Consider the following 16,581-nt stretch of genomic DNA (forward strand, 5'->3'; position numbering starts at 1 on the left):
ATGAAAAGTGTGCATATGAACATAACTAGATAGGAAATAAAAACAAATGGGTGCAAGTCTCATGAAAGCTGGAAGAATTCCATATATGCCAAATCTTTGAGTGCAAGCTTTGCACAAAAACCACTTATAACTTGAACATACACCGATTTAATTAAACATGAACTTAATCATATCTTTTTTAAGATCAAAAGGGGCATCCCACCTTATATTGAAAGTCGCAATACAAAATTTATCGAGGCTACATACTTACAATACCCACGAGACTTATACCCAAGTATAGAGTAGTGATAAAGGTTTAAATAGGCAAAGGTGTTAAATGGTTCTCCCACATTGTTACCCCACGTACAATTTGTCGGACATATCTTTAAGTTATCCCATTAAGCTAATCTTGTTATACAGTTCAATTAGCACTATTTTTTGCAATGATGCATTTGACTCGATTTCTACTATGGTTATGCATTTTACCCCAACCTATCATCATTTCACAATGTGTTTACCAAGGAAAAGACATGTTAACTACAAATGTATAATATAGGGGAGAATGAAAATGACAATGAACCCATGCAACTATTTCCCTAATTCAAAGCTTGAACATTATCCACGGTGATGAACAAGATCGGATTTATGCTACATGAAATGTCAAGTAAAGCAGCTAATGAATATAGAACAACATGGGCCACAACATAGTGTCTAAGCATGTTCAACAAGAGGAGACGGAACTTGGATAAACCAAGCTATGACGAGAATTAAATGCGGGACCAAGAAGTTAGCATTGATAATATGATACGCTAAAAGCTTCTGAAAGAATACTTGATTAAATCACTTGGAAGTTCATTGTATGGTGTGAACATTGCCACGCTCCTACTTGGTCTTTTACATGTTAGCATGTGAAGAAACTTACCTATTCCAATTATTATGCCATGGTTCATTCTTCGGTTTTCAGTTCTTACATAAGTGTACCTTTTGTTCTTTAAGAATATAAACACATAGCAATAGTTCTTACATAAGGAGGTTAAAATTTTGAAAGTATGTCAATCATAGGATTTGAAATACGGAATTAAGCTTGTTTGATTTACACATGCAGGTGCAATAGGGGGGATTTCTTTCATTTCAATTGTGACACTTATTCTTCTTCTTCGCAAAGAGAAAATAAAGATGAGAGAATTCTATGAAAAGAATGGCGGGCCTACCTTACAGAAGGCAAAAATCATAAAACTTTTCAAGAAGGAGGAACTCAAACCAATTCTAAAGAGTAGAAATTTTATTGGAAAAGGTGGCTTTGGTGAAGTTTACAAGGGTAGGCTGCTTGATATTGGGCTAGTTGCAGTGAAGAAGCCAATTAGTGGTAGTGTGTTGGAAAACAATCAATTTGCTAATGAAGTCATCATCCAATCTCAAGTAATCCACAAGAACATAGTCAGGCTCATCGGTTGTTGCCTAGAAGTTGATATCCCAATGCTAGTATATGAGTTTCTTTCCAGAGGTAGTCTTGATGACATTCTTCATAATAACAATGTTGCACCTCTTGACTTGGATGTGCGTTTACGCATTGCTGCTGAGGTAGCAGATGCTCTAGCTTATATGCACTCAAAAGCCCATGCTAGAATCTTACATGGTGATGTCAAACCAGCAAATATACTCTTGGATGATGACTTTATGCCAAAGATTTCAGATTTTGGCATATCGAGGTTGATTGTGAGAGATAGACAACACACAAATACAGTCATTGGTGACAGGAGTTATATGGATCCAGAGTACCTACGGTCGGGCCTACTGACTGAAAAAAGTGATGTCTACAGTTTTGGAGTTGTGATACTGGAACTTATTAGTAGGCAACAGGCTACACATTCAGATGGTAGTGGATTAGTAGACAATTTCCTTGCAGCCCACAAAGAAAATAGAGTTGCTGCGTTGTTTGATAACGCATTTACAAGGCCGAGAGATTTGGAGCTTCTTGGCAATCTTGCAGGGATCGCTATACAATGTCTTGAAGATGATGTGAATCAAAGGCCATCAATGGTAGAGGTAGCTGAGCGCATTCTCGCAATTTATCAATCTCATATCACGTTAATTTAATGAGTAATATTGTGTTTTTAAGTGTGCAAACCTATTTATTGTATTTTCCTCTCACAACATATCATCCCATGGACAGACATTATCAACGTGGGCATACTTATTTTATTTGCTTCGTAAATAAGGAAATTGTAATGTATGGATTCATTGAGTAATATTGTGTTTTCAGTGTGCAAACATATGTTGATCAATCAAATTCATTTGTCATTGTGGAACCGGAGTTTGTTTGTTCTTAACGGATAGGCATTGTTCTTACGGAATTCTATATTATGGCTTATGAAATAATACTTCTTGATCATTATCAGTATAATAAAAGTTGCCCCATACCCATCTCAGAATTGTTGCCCATTGACCCATTATTAATTAGAATGAGAACTCATAATGCACTTTTTTGGGAGCATTTTATGTAGGTTTAGGACTGGTAGAAATTGCGACCGCATGCCCTCCATGTCCTTGACAACTGACTAGGAAAGCAACACCGTGTTACCACTATTAACAGTATAATCAGTTAGCTAAAAAGATATGGTACTACTCCAAACGGGTTTATAAGTTGTGGACAGATATTTAGGTCTTCGATTTAACTAGCAAAACATTTTTTTATATGCCACACGATCCACTTATGTGTAACTTGCTTATTCTCTATCGAACATCAACATACACTACATGAATTAGCGATTTTGCCTAGTGCAGGGGCACACTCAACAATGGTCAAAACACGCGGAGCACTCAGCAAAGGCGACTTGGCTGGACGGATTTTACCTATGGACGCGCGTTGTGTCAAAGAGTCAACCTTTCACACAGAGACCTGGCTATCGAGCGATCACCTGGGACGGGCCCATTAACGTGTTGCAGCGTTTTCCGGTTTTGGGAACCTTCTAGAGTTTCCCAGTCGGGTTTTTCTAGTTTTGAGAACCTTCTAGAAACTTACCTAGACCAGTTTTCCTACTTAATATTAAGTTTTTAGTTTTTTGTTTTTTTGTTTTTCTCTATATTTTCCTCTTTCTTTTTTCCTTTCTTTTCCTGTTGCTGTTTCTTTCTTCTTTTTCGTTTCCTTTTTATTTTCCAAGTTTTTTTCTTTTTATAAGAGTCCATGTTTTGAAAATTATTCAGAAACTTAAAAAATGCTCGTTCTTTTAAAAAAGTTCAATGTTTTTAAAAATGGTAGTGTCTTAAAAAATTGTTCATAAATTCAAAAAATGTTTGCATTTTTAAGAAAATATTCAGGAATTCTAAGAAATGTTTTTGTTTTCAGAACTTGTTAGAATATTTTTCAAAAATTCTTCGGAACTTTCTTGCTCAAATTGCTCAAAACTTTTGAAATTATGACTGGGATTTTAAAAATTGTTGCTATTTTGAAAACTTGTTCACAAATTCAAAAAATATTCTTGTTTCAAATTTTTGTTCACGTATTCAACAATTTTTCAAGTTTGAAATTTGTTCTAAAAATTCAGAATATGTTCATGATTTTAAAATTTTATTCATAAATTCGAAAAATGTTCATATTTAAATTTTGTTCAAAAACGAAAAAAACAATTTTTCAAAAAAAATCCCCATTTCCAATATTTGTTCACAAATTCAAAAAATATTCACATGATTAAATTTTGTTCACAAATTGGAAATTGTTTGGGAATTTCAAAAAATAATCCTGTTTATTAATTTTTGTTCAAAAATTAAGAAAAATCTTTCAAAATTTGTTCACATATTCAAAAATATTCTTGTTTCTTTTTTTTACAAATTCAAAAATGTTCGCATGTTTAGATTTTGATCACAAATAAAAAAATCTCTGCAGATTTCAACAAATGTTCCTGTTTTCAAAATTTGTCACATATTCAAAAAAATCTACAGTTTAATAAAAAAATCACAAATTAGAAAAATGTTCACGTTTGGAAAATTAATTTGCAAATTCAAAAATGCTCGAGTTTTGTAAAAAATAGTTTGTAATTGTGAAAAAGTTCACTCTTTGAATTTTGTTATTTTTTCAAAAAACGTTTGCGTTTACAAGAAGTAGTTCATAATTTCGAAAAATGTTCTCATATTCAATTTTATATTCCCAAATAATGTTTGCATTTCAAAAGGTTTTTCCTTTTTCTAAATTACGTTTGAATTTTCTTAAAAAGTTTTAATCTGCCGCGTATAATAGATCATATGCATATGGCTGCCCCTGTTAGACACATAACTTTAGTTAATACAGTGGTTATCGACGTGGTTCTCGGGCGTGAGGTATTGAGTTTGATCCTTAGTCAACATCTTTTCTAGAATTTCGCAATATGGTTTTTAACTTTTGCTGCTGTTGGTAGTTTCTTTTAAATTTGCGCTGCAGATCTTTTGCAATAGGTCGCGTGTGGCGGTAGGTAGCGCATCGCAAGCTGTTGCACGTCACGGGTTCGATTCCCGAACGCTTCTTATTTTCACGAAATTATCATCCCGCGAAGTAAAGCGAATGGGCCGTCCCAGGTGACCCGCCTCCTATGCAAAACAGCGACTACTTGCCGCAATAAGCGACCTATGGGAGCTCCCTGGCTGGACTCCTACCCGCAAAGGCAGGTTTGTCGAGTTCTTTTTCTCGGCACTAGGCAAAAGTTTACCGAGATCTTTTTTTCAATTGCCAAGTGCAAACACTCGACAAACAAGTCGAACGGAAGCAAAAAAAGAAAGATGCCATCCATGACAATGACGGCCTCCTGATGCAACGAGAAGCACCCAACCTAGCGAGTTCGAGGCAAGAGTGATAGCCACTGTGCCACTGCCTAGATCTGCCATGCGGAGTGTCATCAACACACTTGATTCTCCCCAGAAATTGCAAATACAAAGGAATTTGGTCGATCTAGCTTGGAAATTTGAATCATATATATCTAAGTAGGTGATCCCATTTAAATACACATGCAAGATATCCACATCACCAAGCACGTGCAACCATTTCATTTTTCACTTTCAATTTTCCACCACATGCAAGCCCTCCACATCGTCAAGCGCATGCAACCCTTCCACTTTTCCACCACATGCAAGCTATTCACATCATCATGCACATGCAAGCCCTCCATTGCCAAGTTAAACCAAAGCTAGTAGCTAGTTATTTATATCGTTATACTTTTACAAGGTCATTAAACCCAATTCTAGCCTTGAAGCCATTTGAATCCTAGATGGAGCTAGTTCCCTTGACAATCCCCCTCATTCGGTACCTGCTTGCCCCCACAGATAGAGGAAACTGATGTCGAAGAGAGTCGAGCTATTCCCAGGTAGCAGTCATAGCATCAGTGTCACTCCATTGAACGAGTACTTGTGGAATGATAAGATAACCAAGTTGATAGACTTGGAGCTGCATATTCTGTACAAGAACTTAAAGAAGGGCATCACGGGAAGGAGGAGCTATACATTGCTTAAGCTGAAAGACATGGAAAACTGGATGGATTGTGCGGGAAATAGGTAAATCCAGATGATATGCTAACTCTCCAATCTTTCTAGCAACCAAATATGCCCCACGGTACTTGAAGGATAATTTGTGATTAGCTCTCTAGACAACTGAAGATTGAGGGCTGTAAATTCAAAAACACATGACTGCCAACTTCAGAATGCCTTTCTATTTTCTTGAGTGAAATATTGTTTGACACAATTCCAAAGAAACTAAAGAGTTTACCCTCACCAGAGGGAGTCCCACTCGCACCTTACCAGTTTATGTTATGCTCTCGGGCTTTATCTAGTTTACTTGTGTATGGAGAAGAACATGCAGGCATTGACGAGATTAGGGTGTGCAGTAATATAGAGAAATGGAAAAAATATAATGTCCTAAATAGCAGTTTGAAAAATGGAAAATTATAGTGGAAAATGAAAGAGATTTATGTACGCAAATAAAATTGTTCATATGTATGAATAAAATGTCATCACGTATAAAAATTGTTCAAGTATAAAATTGTATATTCATGTATTTTAAATGTTTATAGGTTTTGATGACAATCTTCATGTGTAAGAAATAAATGTTCATCACATATTTTAGAAAAATTCATCTACATAAAATATTATATTCATGTATGAAAGGGGTTATTTACTTTTAAGATAAATTTATTAAAATTGGAAGAAAATATTTGTGTGTGAAATAAAATACTCATCACATGTTTGAAAAGTTCAAGTAAACTCGAATTTATATTCATTGTCATGTATTTTTGGATACATCAAAGAAGTAGAAAATCTAATGAATAATTTGGATAAAAGAAAAAAAGAATTATGAGATGGAAGGAAGAAAAGAAACAAAATATAAAGTGAAAACCGAATCAAAGCTGAAGAAGTAAAAAACTAAAAGATACTATAAAACTAGAAGAGACCGATAAAGAAAAAACAAAAATGGCTAGACAGAAAAATAAGTTAGGCCTGACTAGGCGTTTTGGTGCCTATTCGACGCGTTTTACAAGATAAGAAGTAGAGGGACACACCACCGGCAATGGGTATGCATATACCATCAAGGGAGTCATGTTCAAACTTCAAAGGAGGCATCACGGTGAGGTAGTGGCTGATGCTTTTGATCGTCTATGATAAAAATTTACCGGCAATTTGTGTCTCATCCATGAAAAAAGTGAAGGTACAGTGACTTTCCTCACCCAACAACCACCACCTCTAGACCGCCTAGCCATCTCTCTAACCCCTTGTGCTTGGGTGATCTTCTCACCAACAACCACCACCTCTAGACCGCCTGGCCATCTCTCTAACCCCATTGTGCTTGTGTGATCTTCTCCGCTGGCGAAAATCCTCCACACCCCTAATCTTAACCCTCCTATACTGTGGAACCTCCGTCTTCGCTTCCTCTGTTGTGATCGCTAGCCACCACTCTATGTCATCATTGTCTTAGTTTGGTCCAAACTGGGGCCGCCTATGGATGGATGAGCACAAGTATTACAAATCGATTGTGATGTCACAAATTTGCGTAGCTGCGTGAACTTTAACACGACTAGGGAAGTAAAGAGGAGATAGAGCAAGGAGAAACATGTGTCATAAGCACATATTGGGTGCATAAATTGACTTGCCTTGTCTCTTGAACACACCCAAGACCGGCGCTCTCCATGGGTGCTTGTTACATCGTCTGCAATAGGCACCCCTTGTCGACCTCGCCACTCCAAGATCCTCCTTGTCATTGCGCTCAAGGAAAAAAACTAGGTGCTCCCTATCAGTTAACTCTACAAGCCAACCCTTCGATCGTTCTCACTCAAACTGCTGGCATTGCCCGTGACGTGTTTTTCCATCATAAACCATCATGATGATTTGCTATAACTTTCTTCGTCTTATCTTGAACCCAGGAGGAGTTGGGGACGAAGCCTGGCACCACACGAACGACGCTGTTGTTTGCTGCCATCGCTCGTTCTCGGACAAACTTCTTCTAGTGGTTGGAGCTTCCGTGGGAGAAAAAGATTAGGGAGAGAGTTTGATCTTGTCAAACAACCTACCCTGCTATTTATAGTGCAATAGGGAGAGTATGGACTCGAAACCTATTTGGTTTCACACTAGATTTCATGACCACATTAGCGTTTAAAATTGTTTGTGCCGGTTAGTAGTGGCGGTGCAGCAAGAATGCATGTCAGGAAATCCAACAACCAACGCCACGAATGTATGGGGCGTGGAAGACTACAGGCGTGGATTTTTGGAACCTTCATTAACTAGTGGGGATGATAGACGCACCAACTCCACCAAGGTCAAACTCACTGATAATCCCCAAGTGCAGGGAATCATCATAGCAATTTCCAAAGGTGGAAGTGGTAAGTATGGAGTGTCGAACCCACGAGGAGCTAAAGGTAGCAATATTCTCTCAAGCCCTATCTGCCGCTGATATGACTCTACGTACACCGAACGTTTGCTTCCAAGTAGAAACAAGAAATAAAACTATGTTGTGGGTATGGAGAGGATAACTTTGTATGATATCGGAGAGCTAAAATATAAAAGTAGGTGTTGTTATCATAAAGTTAGAATATATTACTAAATATTATAAATAGCGAGTGTGGAATAATGGTGGATCGGTGTGCGGAATTGTCCTAGGCAATTGTTAACAAGACCGGTAATCACTATTGCAGTTTCATATGAGGGAGATGCATAAACTAACATACTTTCTCTACTTGGATCATATGCACTTATGATTGGAACTCTAGCAAGCATCCGCAACTATTAAAGATCATTAAGGTAAAACCCAACCATAGCATTAAAGCATCAAGTCCTCTTTTATCCCATACGCAACAACCCCTTTACTCGGGTTTGTGTTTCAATCACTCACGCAACCCACTATAAGCGAATCATAAACGTATTGCAACACCCTACAGCGGGAACCCCTCATGCTTGCGCGACACGGAGGGCACCATAGGACAGCATCAAAGTAAAACATACAACTCATACCAATCTAGATCATCAGTCAACCCAAAGACAAAAGATATCTACTCAAAACATCATAGGATGGCAACACATCATTGGATCATAATATGTGGCATAAAGCACCATGTTCAAGTGGGGATTACAGCAGGGTGCGGGAGAGTGGACCGCGTAAAAGAGATGAGGATGATGATGATGATGGTGATGTTGATGAAGACGATCACCGTGGCGATGATTCCCCTCCCGATGGCACTCCGACGCCACCGGAAGAGAGGAGGAGAGGTTCTCCCCCTTGTGCTTCCTCCTCCATGGCCTCCCCCCTAGATGGGAAAAGGTTCTCCCTCTGGTCCTTGGCCTCCATGGTGATGATGGCCTCTCCGGGATACTCCTCCATGGCCACCGGTGATGATGGCCCCCTCCGGCAGGGGGCCAGAGAGGGCCTAGATTGATTTCTCGTGGCTACAGAGGCTTGCGGCGGCGGAACTTCCGATCTAGGTTAATTTTCCGAGGTTTCTGTATCTATAGGAATTTTTGGCATCGGTCTCACGTCAAGGAGGTGCCCGAGGTGTCCACGATGTAGGCCCACGCGCCTGGGGGGGGGGGTGCCCCCCACCCTCGTGGACGCCTCGGGACTCTCCTGGCCCAACTCTTTTACTCTGGAGTTTTCTTTTGGTCCATAAAAAATCGTCAAAATTGGCACGTCAATTGGACTCCGTTTGATATTCCTTTTCTGTAAAACTCAAAAACAAGGAAAAAACAGGAACTGGCACTAGGCTCTGGGTTAATAGGTTAGTCCCAAAAATCATATAAAATAGCATATATATGCATATAAAACATCTAAGATGGATAATATAATAGCATGAATACTTCATAATATAGATACGTTGGAGACGTATCACCCACCAGTGACAAAATTAATTACCGCAGCGCCACAAATACTAGTCATACACCAATACTGAGAAGTTGTGTGAAAGTTCTAGATTTTTTCTAACAATTTTGTTCTGAAATTGAAGTACGTTAAGGGCGTTTTTGTAAGTTATTTCAATTTTTCTGAAAATGAAGGAATTTTTTTAAAGTTTGATTGAATTTTCTGAAAGTTGAGGATTTTCTTATAAAGTTTGTTCCGATCTTTTTGGAAGTTATTTAGATTTTATTAATAAAATTTTCAGTTTTGCTAAAGCACATCTAGATGTGCAATAAGTATTGCACATCTAAGTCCTATGTCATTGATTTTATGTTGACATTCGTGTGGATATTTTCTTTTCTTTTTTCTTTTCCTCTTTATGCTTGATCACTCACTTAGATGTGCAATAACTAGAGCACATCTAGATGTGCCCTAGACACATCCTAAAATTTTAAAATCCAATAGGAACAACAAGAGGAGTGGGGAAAGCGGAAACAAGAAGGAGGAAAAAAAATGAAGAACTGGGAAGGCGTTGAGAGCGTAATATGTTTTATCTTTTTTTTAGAGCACGCGAATTGTGTGCCTTAGTTTTATAGAAGGTGAAGGGTAAATTACAAGAAATCCAGACAATTTCCCACCACAGCCTGGGGGTGAGTAGCAAACACCAGTCTAACACAAAACAGACATAATACAACTCCAACGCAAAAGAGTCTGTCCTAAACTGAGTCATAAAGCCGCGTCTCAACCAACATCGATCACTTTCAAAGAGCAACAACTCCAAACGACTATATCTGTCGACGCACCCAACCACCATTGATTGCCTAAAAGAGGTGGCAGGCAGATGGAGGAACTCAGACAACCTCAACAAAGTCGCTATCTTGGATTCACCCGTGACGGTGTACATAGCGTCCCTAACGAACAACTTAGAACAGCGATGAGCACCAAAGGAGCACAACATAGAATCTCCAAGCCGATGTCTCAAAAGTAATGCTTCCAAGAGAAGAATGACATTGAAGACACCGCCATCATCGATCTGGATCCGAACCTAGGCTTTTGCCTGAAGACAACCAACCAAGTGGAAGAGAGAGAGAGGTGCCGGCATACCACGGCGATGCTTCTATGGAGGGGAGCGACACCCACGGGCGCTGTCATCGCCGGCATCGACCAAAGAAGAGCAAAGACTTTTGTCTGAATTGTCGCATACCTACATCCCATCACACCAAAGAAAGGCACACCGTCCATGCCGGTTCACTCCGCCACTGCCGCAACACCTCACAGATGAAGCTCCATCAGCTCCATCGTCACACAAACCGACAGTAAGCCGGAACGGCCATCAACATCGCGCCGAGCACTCCCGCTTCTGCCAGCACCACCACAGTGCCCTGCAGTCCGCCAAGACCCAACCTTCCGGCAACCACGGAACGGGACTGCACCACCGCCGCCGCCTACGGACAGAGTCAGGGAGCCAGGCGCCACCGCAGGAGCCAGATCCGGCCACCAACCCGATCTGGCGTCCACACATGAGCCAGCCGCCACCGAGAGCCAGATCCAACACCCAGCCCGATCTGGCGTCCCCAAGCAGCACTACAGGAGCTGCCCATCACTTCCGAGCTAGACACCCGGCGTCCCTGCACCCGACCAACACGCGAGGACCAACCGCCACATCAGCCACTGCCTGAACTCCAGCCGCCGCTCCCGGAGCTCCGGACACCAAGCTGCCCAAGCAGCCTCGCCGTTCGCCCACCACGAAAGAGGGGCCCGAGGATACAGAACGTGGTCGAGGCGTTTAGATTGCATGCTTTATCTTTCTCATACCGCTACGTTGAGAAGAACTTTTTTTTTTTGAAGGGTACGTTGAGAAGAACTAGGTAGGAGGAAAACAATCGGAAAAAAGGATAGGAGGAAAAAGTGGCCGCGCACCCCTTCCTAATCCTAGCCTAGGCCGAAGAACCACATGTGCCCGCGAACACGGGCCGCGAACGGAATGCCTGCCCACGGGCCGACGACGGCCCATAAATAGCGCCCTCCGCACCGAAGCCACCCCATTCCCTCGAGCGCTGAGAGCTCCTCCCTCCCTCCTCTCGAACTCTCCAGTCCCACTGCGCCCTCCCCGCCGCCGCCGCCATGGCGATCACCGCCCAGGTCCCCGACATCATGGGCGAGCGCCAGTCCGGCCAGGACGTCCGCACCCAGAACGGTAACGCCCCCCTCCCCACTCCCGCTTTTCGCGCCGCGGGATCGCGTGGCGTGCTGCGAGATCTAGGTTTGATTTGCCGTTCAATCTCATCTGGCTGCAGTGTCGGCGTGCCAGGCGGTGGCCAACATCGTCAAGTCGTCGCTCGGCCCCGTCGGGCTCGACAAGGTATCCTCCCCTCCCCTCCCACTCTGTAATCGACGCCCTGTTACTCAACTAGTCAAGTACGGTAGTTGCGTCGTCAGGATCAGTGAAATAGATAGATAGGTGTTGGATCCCCTATAAGTATTAGAAACACCTTCTTACAATCTGCTAAGTTAGCGTATGCGACCTGCAGATGCTGGTGGATGATATTGGTGATGTCACGATCACCAACGACGGGGCCACCATTTTGAGGATGCTGGAGGTCGAGCATCCGGCCGCCAAGGTAATGATGCCTGGCAGCCATAGCTGACCTTGTCTTGTGTGAACCGTTGCCTTGTCTTACATTTTGCTGTGGTTCCATTTGTCTGTAGGTTCTCGTGGAGCTGGCCGAGCTCCAGGACCGGGAGGTTGGAGATGGGACTACCTCTGTCGTCATCATTGCTGCAGAGTTGCTCAAGGTGATGGAAAGAGCTTTAGTGGCAATTTTTTCTTGTCTCATGAGTTTCCCTGCTATTTGTGCTCACACATGCTGTTCTGTTTCTTTTTGCCAGAGAGCCAATGAACTTGTGAGGAATAAGATTCACCCGACCTCTATTATTAGTGGCTACAGGGTAAGCTTATATAATTATATGTTTGTAGCAGTATCCCTTCCATTCTGACTGAACATTTTGGAGAAAACATGTAATGTCTTACATTACTAATACTTACCTTCTACCTTCATACTCTTACCAGCTTGCTATGCGTGAAGCTTGCAAGTATGTTGAGGAAAAGCTGTCTGTCAAGGTAAAGGAATACTCTATGCAGAACAAATTGTAGTACAACTCTGTTCCATTCCATGCCCACTCTCATGCTAACATGAATATTCGTCTACACTTTTAGGTGGATAGACTTGGAAAAGACTCCCTTATTAACTGTGCTAAAACTAGCATGTCCTCGAAACTGATTACCACGGATGGTAATTTCTTTGCAAATCTGGTAAGTTCCTATGGTCATGTGTACTTCTGGTTTCTTAATCATGCATTCTTTTTTACACATCTGTGCACAGTGGAGCTCGGAAATAGTGAAATCTGGTGGTATAGTTGTCATATATTTGATTTTGGTGGCATTTGTTGAACCGCAAATAGTTATTTAGTCCATGCATGCATTTACAGCTGGCCGGTCTATTATTTATTTTGATAATGCTGCCATGTTATGGTGTCTATCTGACAAGTTTCTCATATTTGGAACCAAATGTTATGTGTTCCGTTGTCTTTCCATTAGTTTTGGCTAAAACAATGTGATATTTAATTGACATGGCAGTGGTTTCTTAGGTTGTAGAAGCAGTTCAAGCTGTGAAGACTACAAACTCCAAGGGAGAAGTGAAGTATCCAATCAAGGTAAGCAAAGTGCATTTGGTTACAATACTACATCAAATCAAAATTTTGTATTCGTAATTGCTATATGTCAAGGCATGTCAATTTTGCTATTGCAATTGTAGATTTAAGTTGCTGGTTACCTTCTCTCTGAATGTAGATATAAGTTTTACACCCTTGTGTGGACTCTTTAGGCAAATTTTTTATTCTACCAGTTTGTGCTGTTGTTTTGCTTTATGCACCATTGGTCTTTTCCTGCTGGGTGTATTGGACATCTTGATACTCATTGTGCTAGTGTGTAGTAATCTTACATCTACCTTAATGTTGGGCTGTCTTTTACATGATATTAATATAATCAATTCTACTGCTACTTAAAATTTTTCTCCTGTATTAATATTGTAATGCCTTCTTTTCTTATGTACTGGACATGATGTTTGATTTGTTCAACACATTGTTAGGGGAATTGTTATCTGTGCCACTTACAATTTTGCTTCTAAATGGTTGTTTTTTGTTCTGCAGAGTATTAATATTTTGAAAGCTCATGGTAAAAGTGCCAAGGAAAGTTACCTGCTGAATGGTTATGCGCTGAACACTGGCCGTGCAGCTCAAGGAATGCCTACCAGAGTAACCCCTGCTAGAATTGCTTGTCTTGATTTCAACCTTCAGAAGACGAAAATGCAAATGGGTGTTCAAGTCCTTGTATCCGATCCAAGGGAACTTGAGAAGATCCGTGAGAGGTATATACATTTCTTATATTATGGGACGGAGGAGTAGTTTGTATCTCATTATATATTTCCTTTTGTTATGTCCAGAGTTAATCTTCAATGAATGTGCTCTTTAGTTATCATGTTTGTTTCTCATTTCCTGTGATAGGTCTTCATGCTTTTCGCTATTCACAATCAATTTATCTTCTATCTTAGGGTACCCAATATCATATACCTAACACCTTGCTTCTTTCCGCAGAGAATCTGACATAACAAAGGAGCGAATTCAGAAAGTTCTCAAGGCTGGTGCTAATGTTGTATTTACCACCAAGGGAATTGATGATATGTCATTGAAGGTACGTTTTCATACCTCAGGTAGAGTCAGATTGCTGTTCCTATCCTTGATATAGTTCTGTATACTGTTTGCCAGAACACAGACAATTTACGTATTTGGTTGAACTTGTCCACGTTAGTACTGAATTTCACATTCTTCTTAGCTGCTGGTACTTTTGAGGTGGTGCAAACACAATCTGTTATGCTACAGTTAGCATCATATGTTTGTTAATTTAGCCTTACGGCAGAATCTTTTATACTACAGTTATCATCATATCACTGCTACCTTCCGTTCCCTGTCAATAGTACTCAGTCTCAAGTGTTTGTCCTCAGAAGTGTTCGTTTCATATGATTTGGTTGTTATGAATTTGAAAAGATGTACTGGGCTGTTGTGGTGTATGTGGATATCACTTCCTGTTGACTAACTAAATCTCATGTGCTGAAACATTATTTTAGTACTTTGTTGAGGCTGGAGCAATTGCAGTAAGACGTGTCCGCAAGGAGGACTTGCGCCATGTTGCCAAGGCTACAGGTGCAACAATGGTATGCCTTATTTCTTCATATTGCCGGTTAGATAGTTATGATCAAGGAGTATTTTCATAATTTACAGTCTTTAATCTCATTCATGACTTGATTTTGTTGAAATATTACTAAATTTGCAATACTGGAATACATTTATTTGATGATTTTCTGTTTCGAATATATGCTATTCCAGCGTAGCAGCTTACCAATCTACTCCCTCTGTCCCAAAATGACATGGAGGGAGTATTACAGTATGACTTTATATTAATAAAAAAACAACTTCTATCATTGATATTCCCAAGTAATAATGAAAATAATTACTTTTTCAAGCCAAAATGAATTGCTTGTCAGTACCCTAAAGTAATAAGAGCCTACAGGTGACTACTTTTGCTGACATGGAGGGTGAAGAAACATTTGATCCATCATTCCTTGGACATGCCAGTGAGGTTGTTGAGGAAAGGATTTCTGATGATGAAATAATTCTGGTGAAAGGCACAAAGAATACAAGTGCAGTATGTATCTTCATGCCAATGTTGAGCTAGCTATACTATGATTAATGATGTAAGCATTAGTTTCAAAGCTAGAGGCATCACACTTACATTTCTTTTATGCAGGTCTCCATTATACTTAGAGGAGCAAATGACTTCATGCTAGATGAGATTGAACGGTCTTTGCATGATGCACTGTGCATTGTGAAGAGAACTTTGGAATCCAATACGGTAAATCCTTCTTCTGCTGTTGCTTTAGTAGTTGCCTTGTTGGTTCCCTGTTGTCATGATTTATGTGGTGTGTGAGATTAATCTTATTTTGTCTTTGTTTACCATTTTTCTTGCTACTAAGTGTGATTTTGAGTTAAAAGTTTAGCTGCTGCTTCCTCGTTCCCAATTTTGATATTTAAGATTGTTTTCTATATCATGTTTGTTGCCGATCCATACTAGTGCAATCTTTTTTTTTTGTAATTTTCTTTGAGGCCTTGTTTCCAAAAGCTGCAATACCCGTTCTTGAGAACTTTTTTCATGCTTGAAGGAGAATAGGAACAGTTAAAAGCCATCATTTGAATGTAGCACTTTATTCCGTAGTATCTGCATCTCTCGTTCGCCATTTTGCATAATATGCTAACATTAGATCTTCTTTCCTGGTCGGTGAATGTAGTTCTGTAAGCTGTTGTTTTCTTGTAGGTAGTGTATTTAACATGTATATTGGTCATGCAGGTAGTTGCTGGGGGCGGTGCTGTAGAAGCTGCATTATCTGTGTACCTGGAGAATCTTGCTACAACTCTTGGATCCAGGGAACAGCTGGCGATTGCTGAATTTGCAGAATCTTTGTTGATCATACCGAAGGTTTGATCAGTTATATTTTGTACATATGATACTTGCATACTGAACCACATGATGATATACTAATGTGAGTATGGCTGTGTGATGATAGGTCCTCGCTGTTAATGCCGCAAAAGATGCAACTGACCTTGTTGCACAACTTAGGGCATATCATAATAAAGCTCAAACAAATGCTGATAAGCAGCACTTATCAAGGTACTTGGACTTATTTATCTCTGTTAAAGATCTGAGCGGATTATGGCTCCGCTCTGTTACATAGGCCTTGAAGCACTGATTACGAGTTGAGGGACTAGTCGAGACTAGTTGACAAACTAGTCTACGAGTTGCAACTTGAGTGTCGACTACAAATCTCATGTACACTACTTGGTCGAGTCGAGCAGTCGACAGACTAGTGTGGACTAGTCGAGCTATTTGAGTCGAGCAAATCAAAATTTTGAGGTGATAAGTTACCCAGCCCGGCCAGAGCTCGTGACACGTAGGCACGCGCGGCCCTGAGACGAGAGAGAAGGAAGAGAGATAGAGGAGAGGAGAATGCATGGCGGTGACCGGCGGGTCGCGCGCTCGTGCTGCCGTGCGTGATGGTGCTCGCGGTGGCAATGGGATCAATTGGGAACTAGGGTTACAGTGACTGAGCGGCTAAGTAGGGTGGCCACTAGGGCCCAAATGGGCCCGCTGGGGG

At 40.7% G+C, this 16,581-nt stretch overlaps 2 protein-coding genes across 2 annotated transcripts in view; both read left to right on the forward strand.

The window, feature by feature from the left end:
• The window catches only part of LOC119332948 (wall-associated receptor kinase 4-like), a 4,156-nt gene extending 2,080 nt beyond the window's left edge, over window positions 1-2,076 (forward strand). The window contains exon 3 of the mRNA XM_037606026.1: window positions 1,085-2,076. Within this exon, the coding sequence (XP_037461923.1) occupies window positions 1,085-2,076 (992 nt within the window). The remainder of the gene's footprint in view (window positions 1-1,084) is intronic.
• A 9,296-nt stretch (window positions 2,077-11,372) lies between these two features.
• LOC119329017 (T-complex protein 1 subunit alpha-like) overlaps window positions 11,373-16,581 on the forward strand; it is a 6,420-nt gene continuing 1,211 nt past the window's right edge. Inside the window, exons 1-15 of the mRNA XM_037602003.1 lie at window positions 11,373-11,513; window positions 11,614-11,678; window positions 11,848-11,937; window positions 12,026-12,112; window positions 12,206-12,265; window positions 12,387-12,437; window positions 12,534-12,629; window positions 12,965-13,030; window positions 13,526-13,743; window positions 13,970-14,066; window positions 14,500-14,586; window positions 14,943-15,077; window positions 15,180-15,284; window positions 15,777-15,905; window positions 15,994-16,097. Of these exons, the coding sequence (XP_037457900.1) occupies window positions 11,441-11,513; window positions 11,614-11,678; window positions 11,848-11,937; window positions 12,026-12,112; window positions 12,206-12,265; window positions 12,387-12,437; window positions 12,534-12,629; window positions 12,965-13,030; window positions 13,526-13,743; window positions 13,970-14,066; window positions 14,500-14,586; window positions 14,943-15,077; window positions 15,180-15,284; window positions 15,777-15,905; window positions 15,994-16,097 (1,463 nt within the window). The 5' untranslated portion in view covers window positions 11,373-11,440. The remainder of the gene's footprint in view (window positions 11,514-11,613; window positions 11,679-11,847; window positions 11,938-12,025; window positions 12,113-12,205; window positions 12,266-12,386; window positions 12,438-12,533; window positions 12,630-12,964; window positions 13,031-13,525; window positions 13,744-13,969; window positions 14,067-14,499; window positions 14,587-14,942; window positions 15,078-15,179; window positions 15,285-15,776; window positions 15,906-15,993; window positions 16,098-16,581) is intronic.

Source organism: Triticum dicoccoides, chromosome 7A (genome assembly GCF_002162155.2).
Source record: "Triticum dicoccoides isolate Atlit2015 ecotype Zavitan chromosome 7A, WEW_v2.0, whole genome shotgun sequence".
Classification (NCBI taxonomy): Eukaryota; Viridiplantae; Streptophyta; class Magnoliopsida; order Poales; family Poaceae; genus Triticum; species Triticum dicoccoides.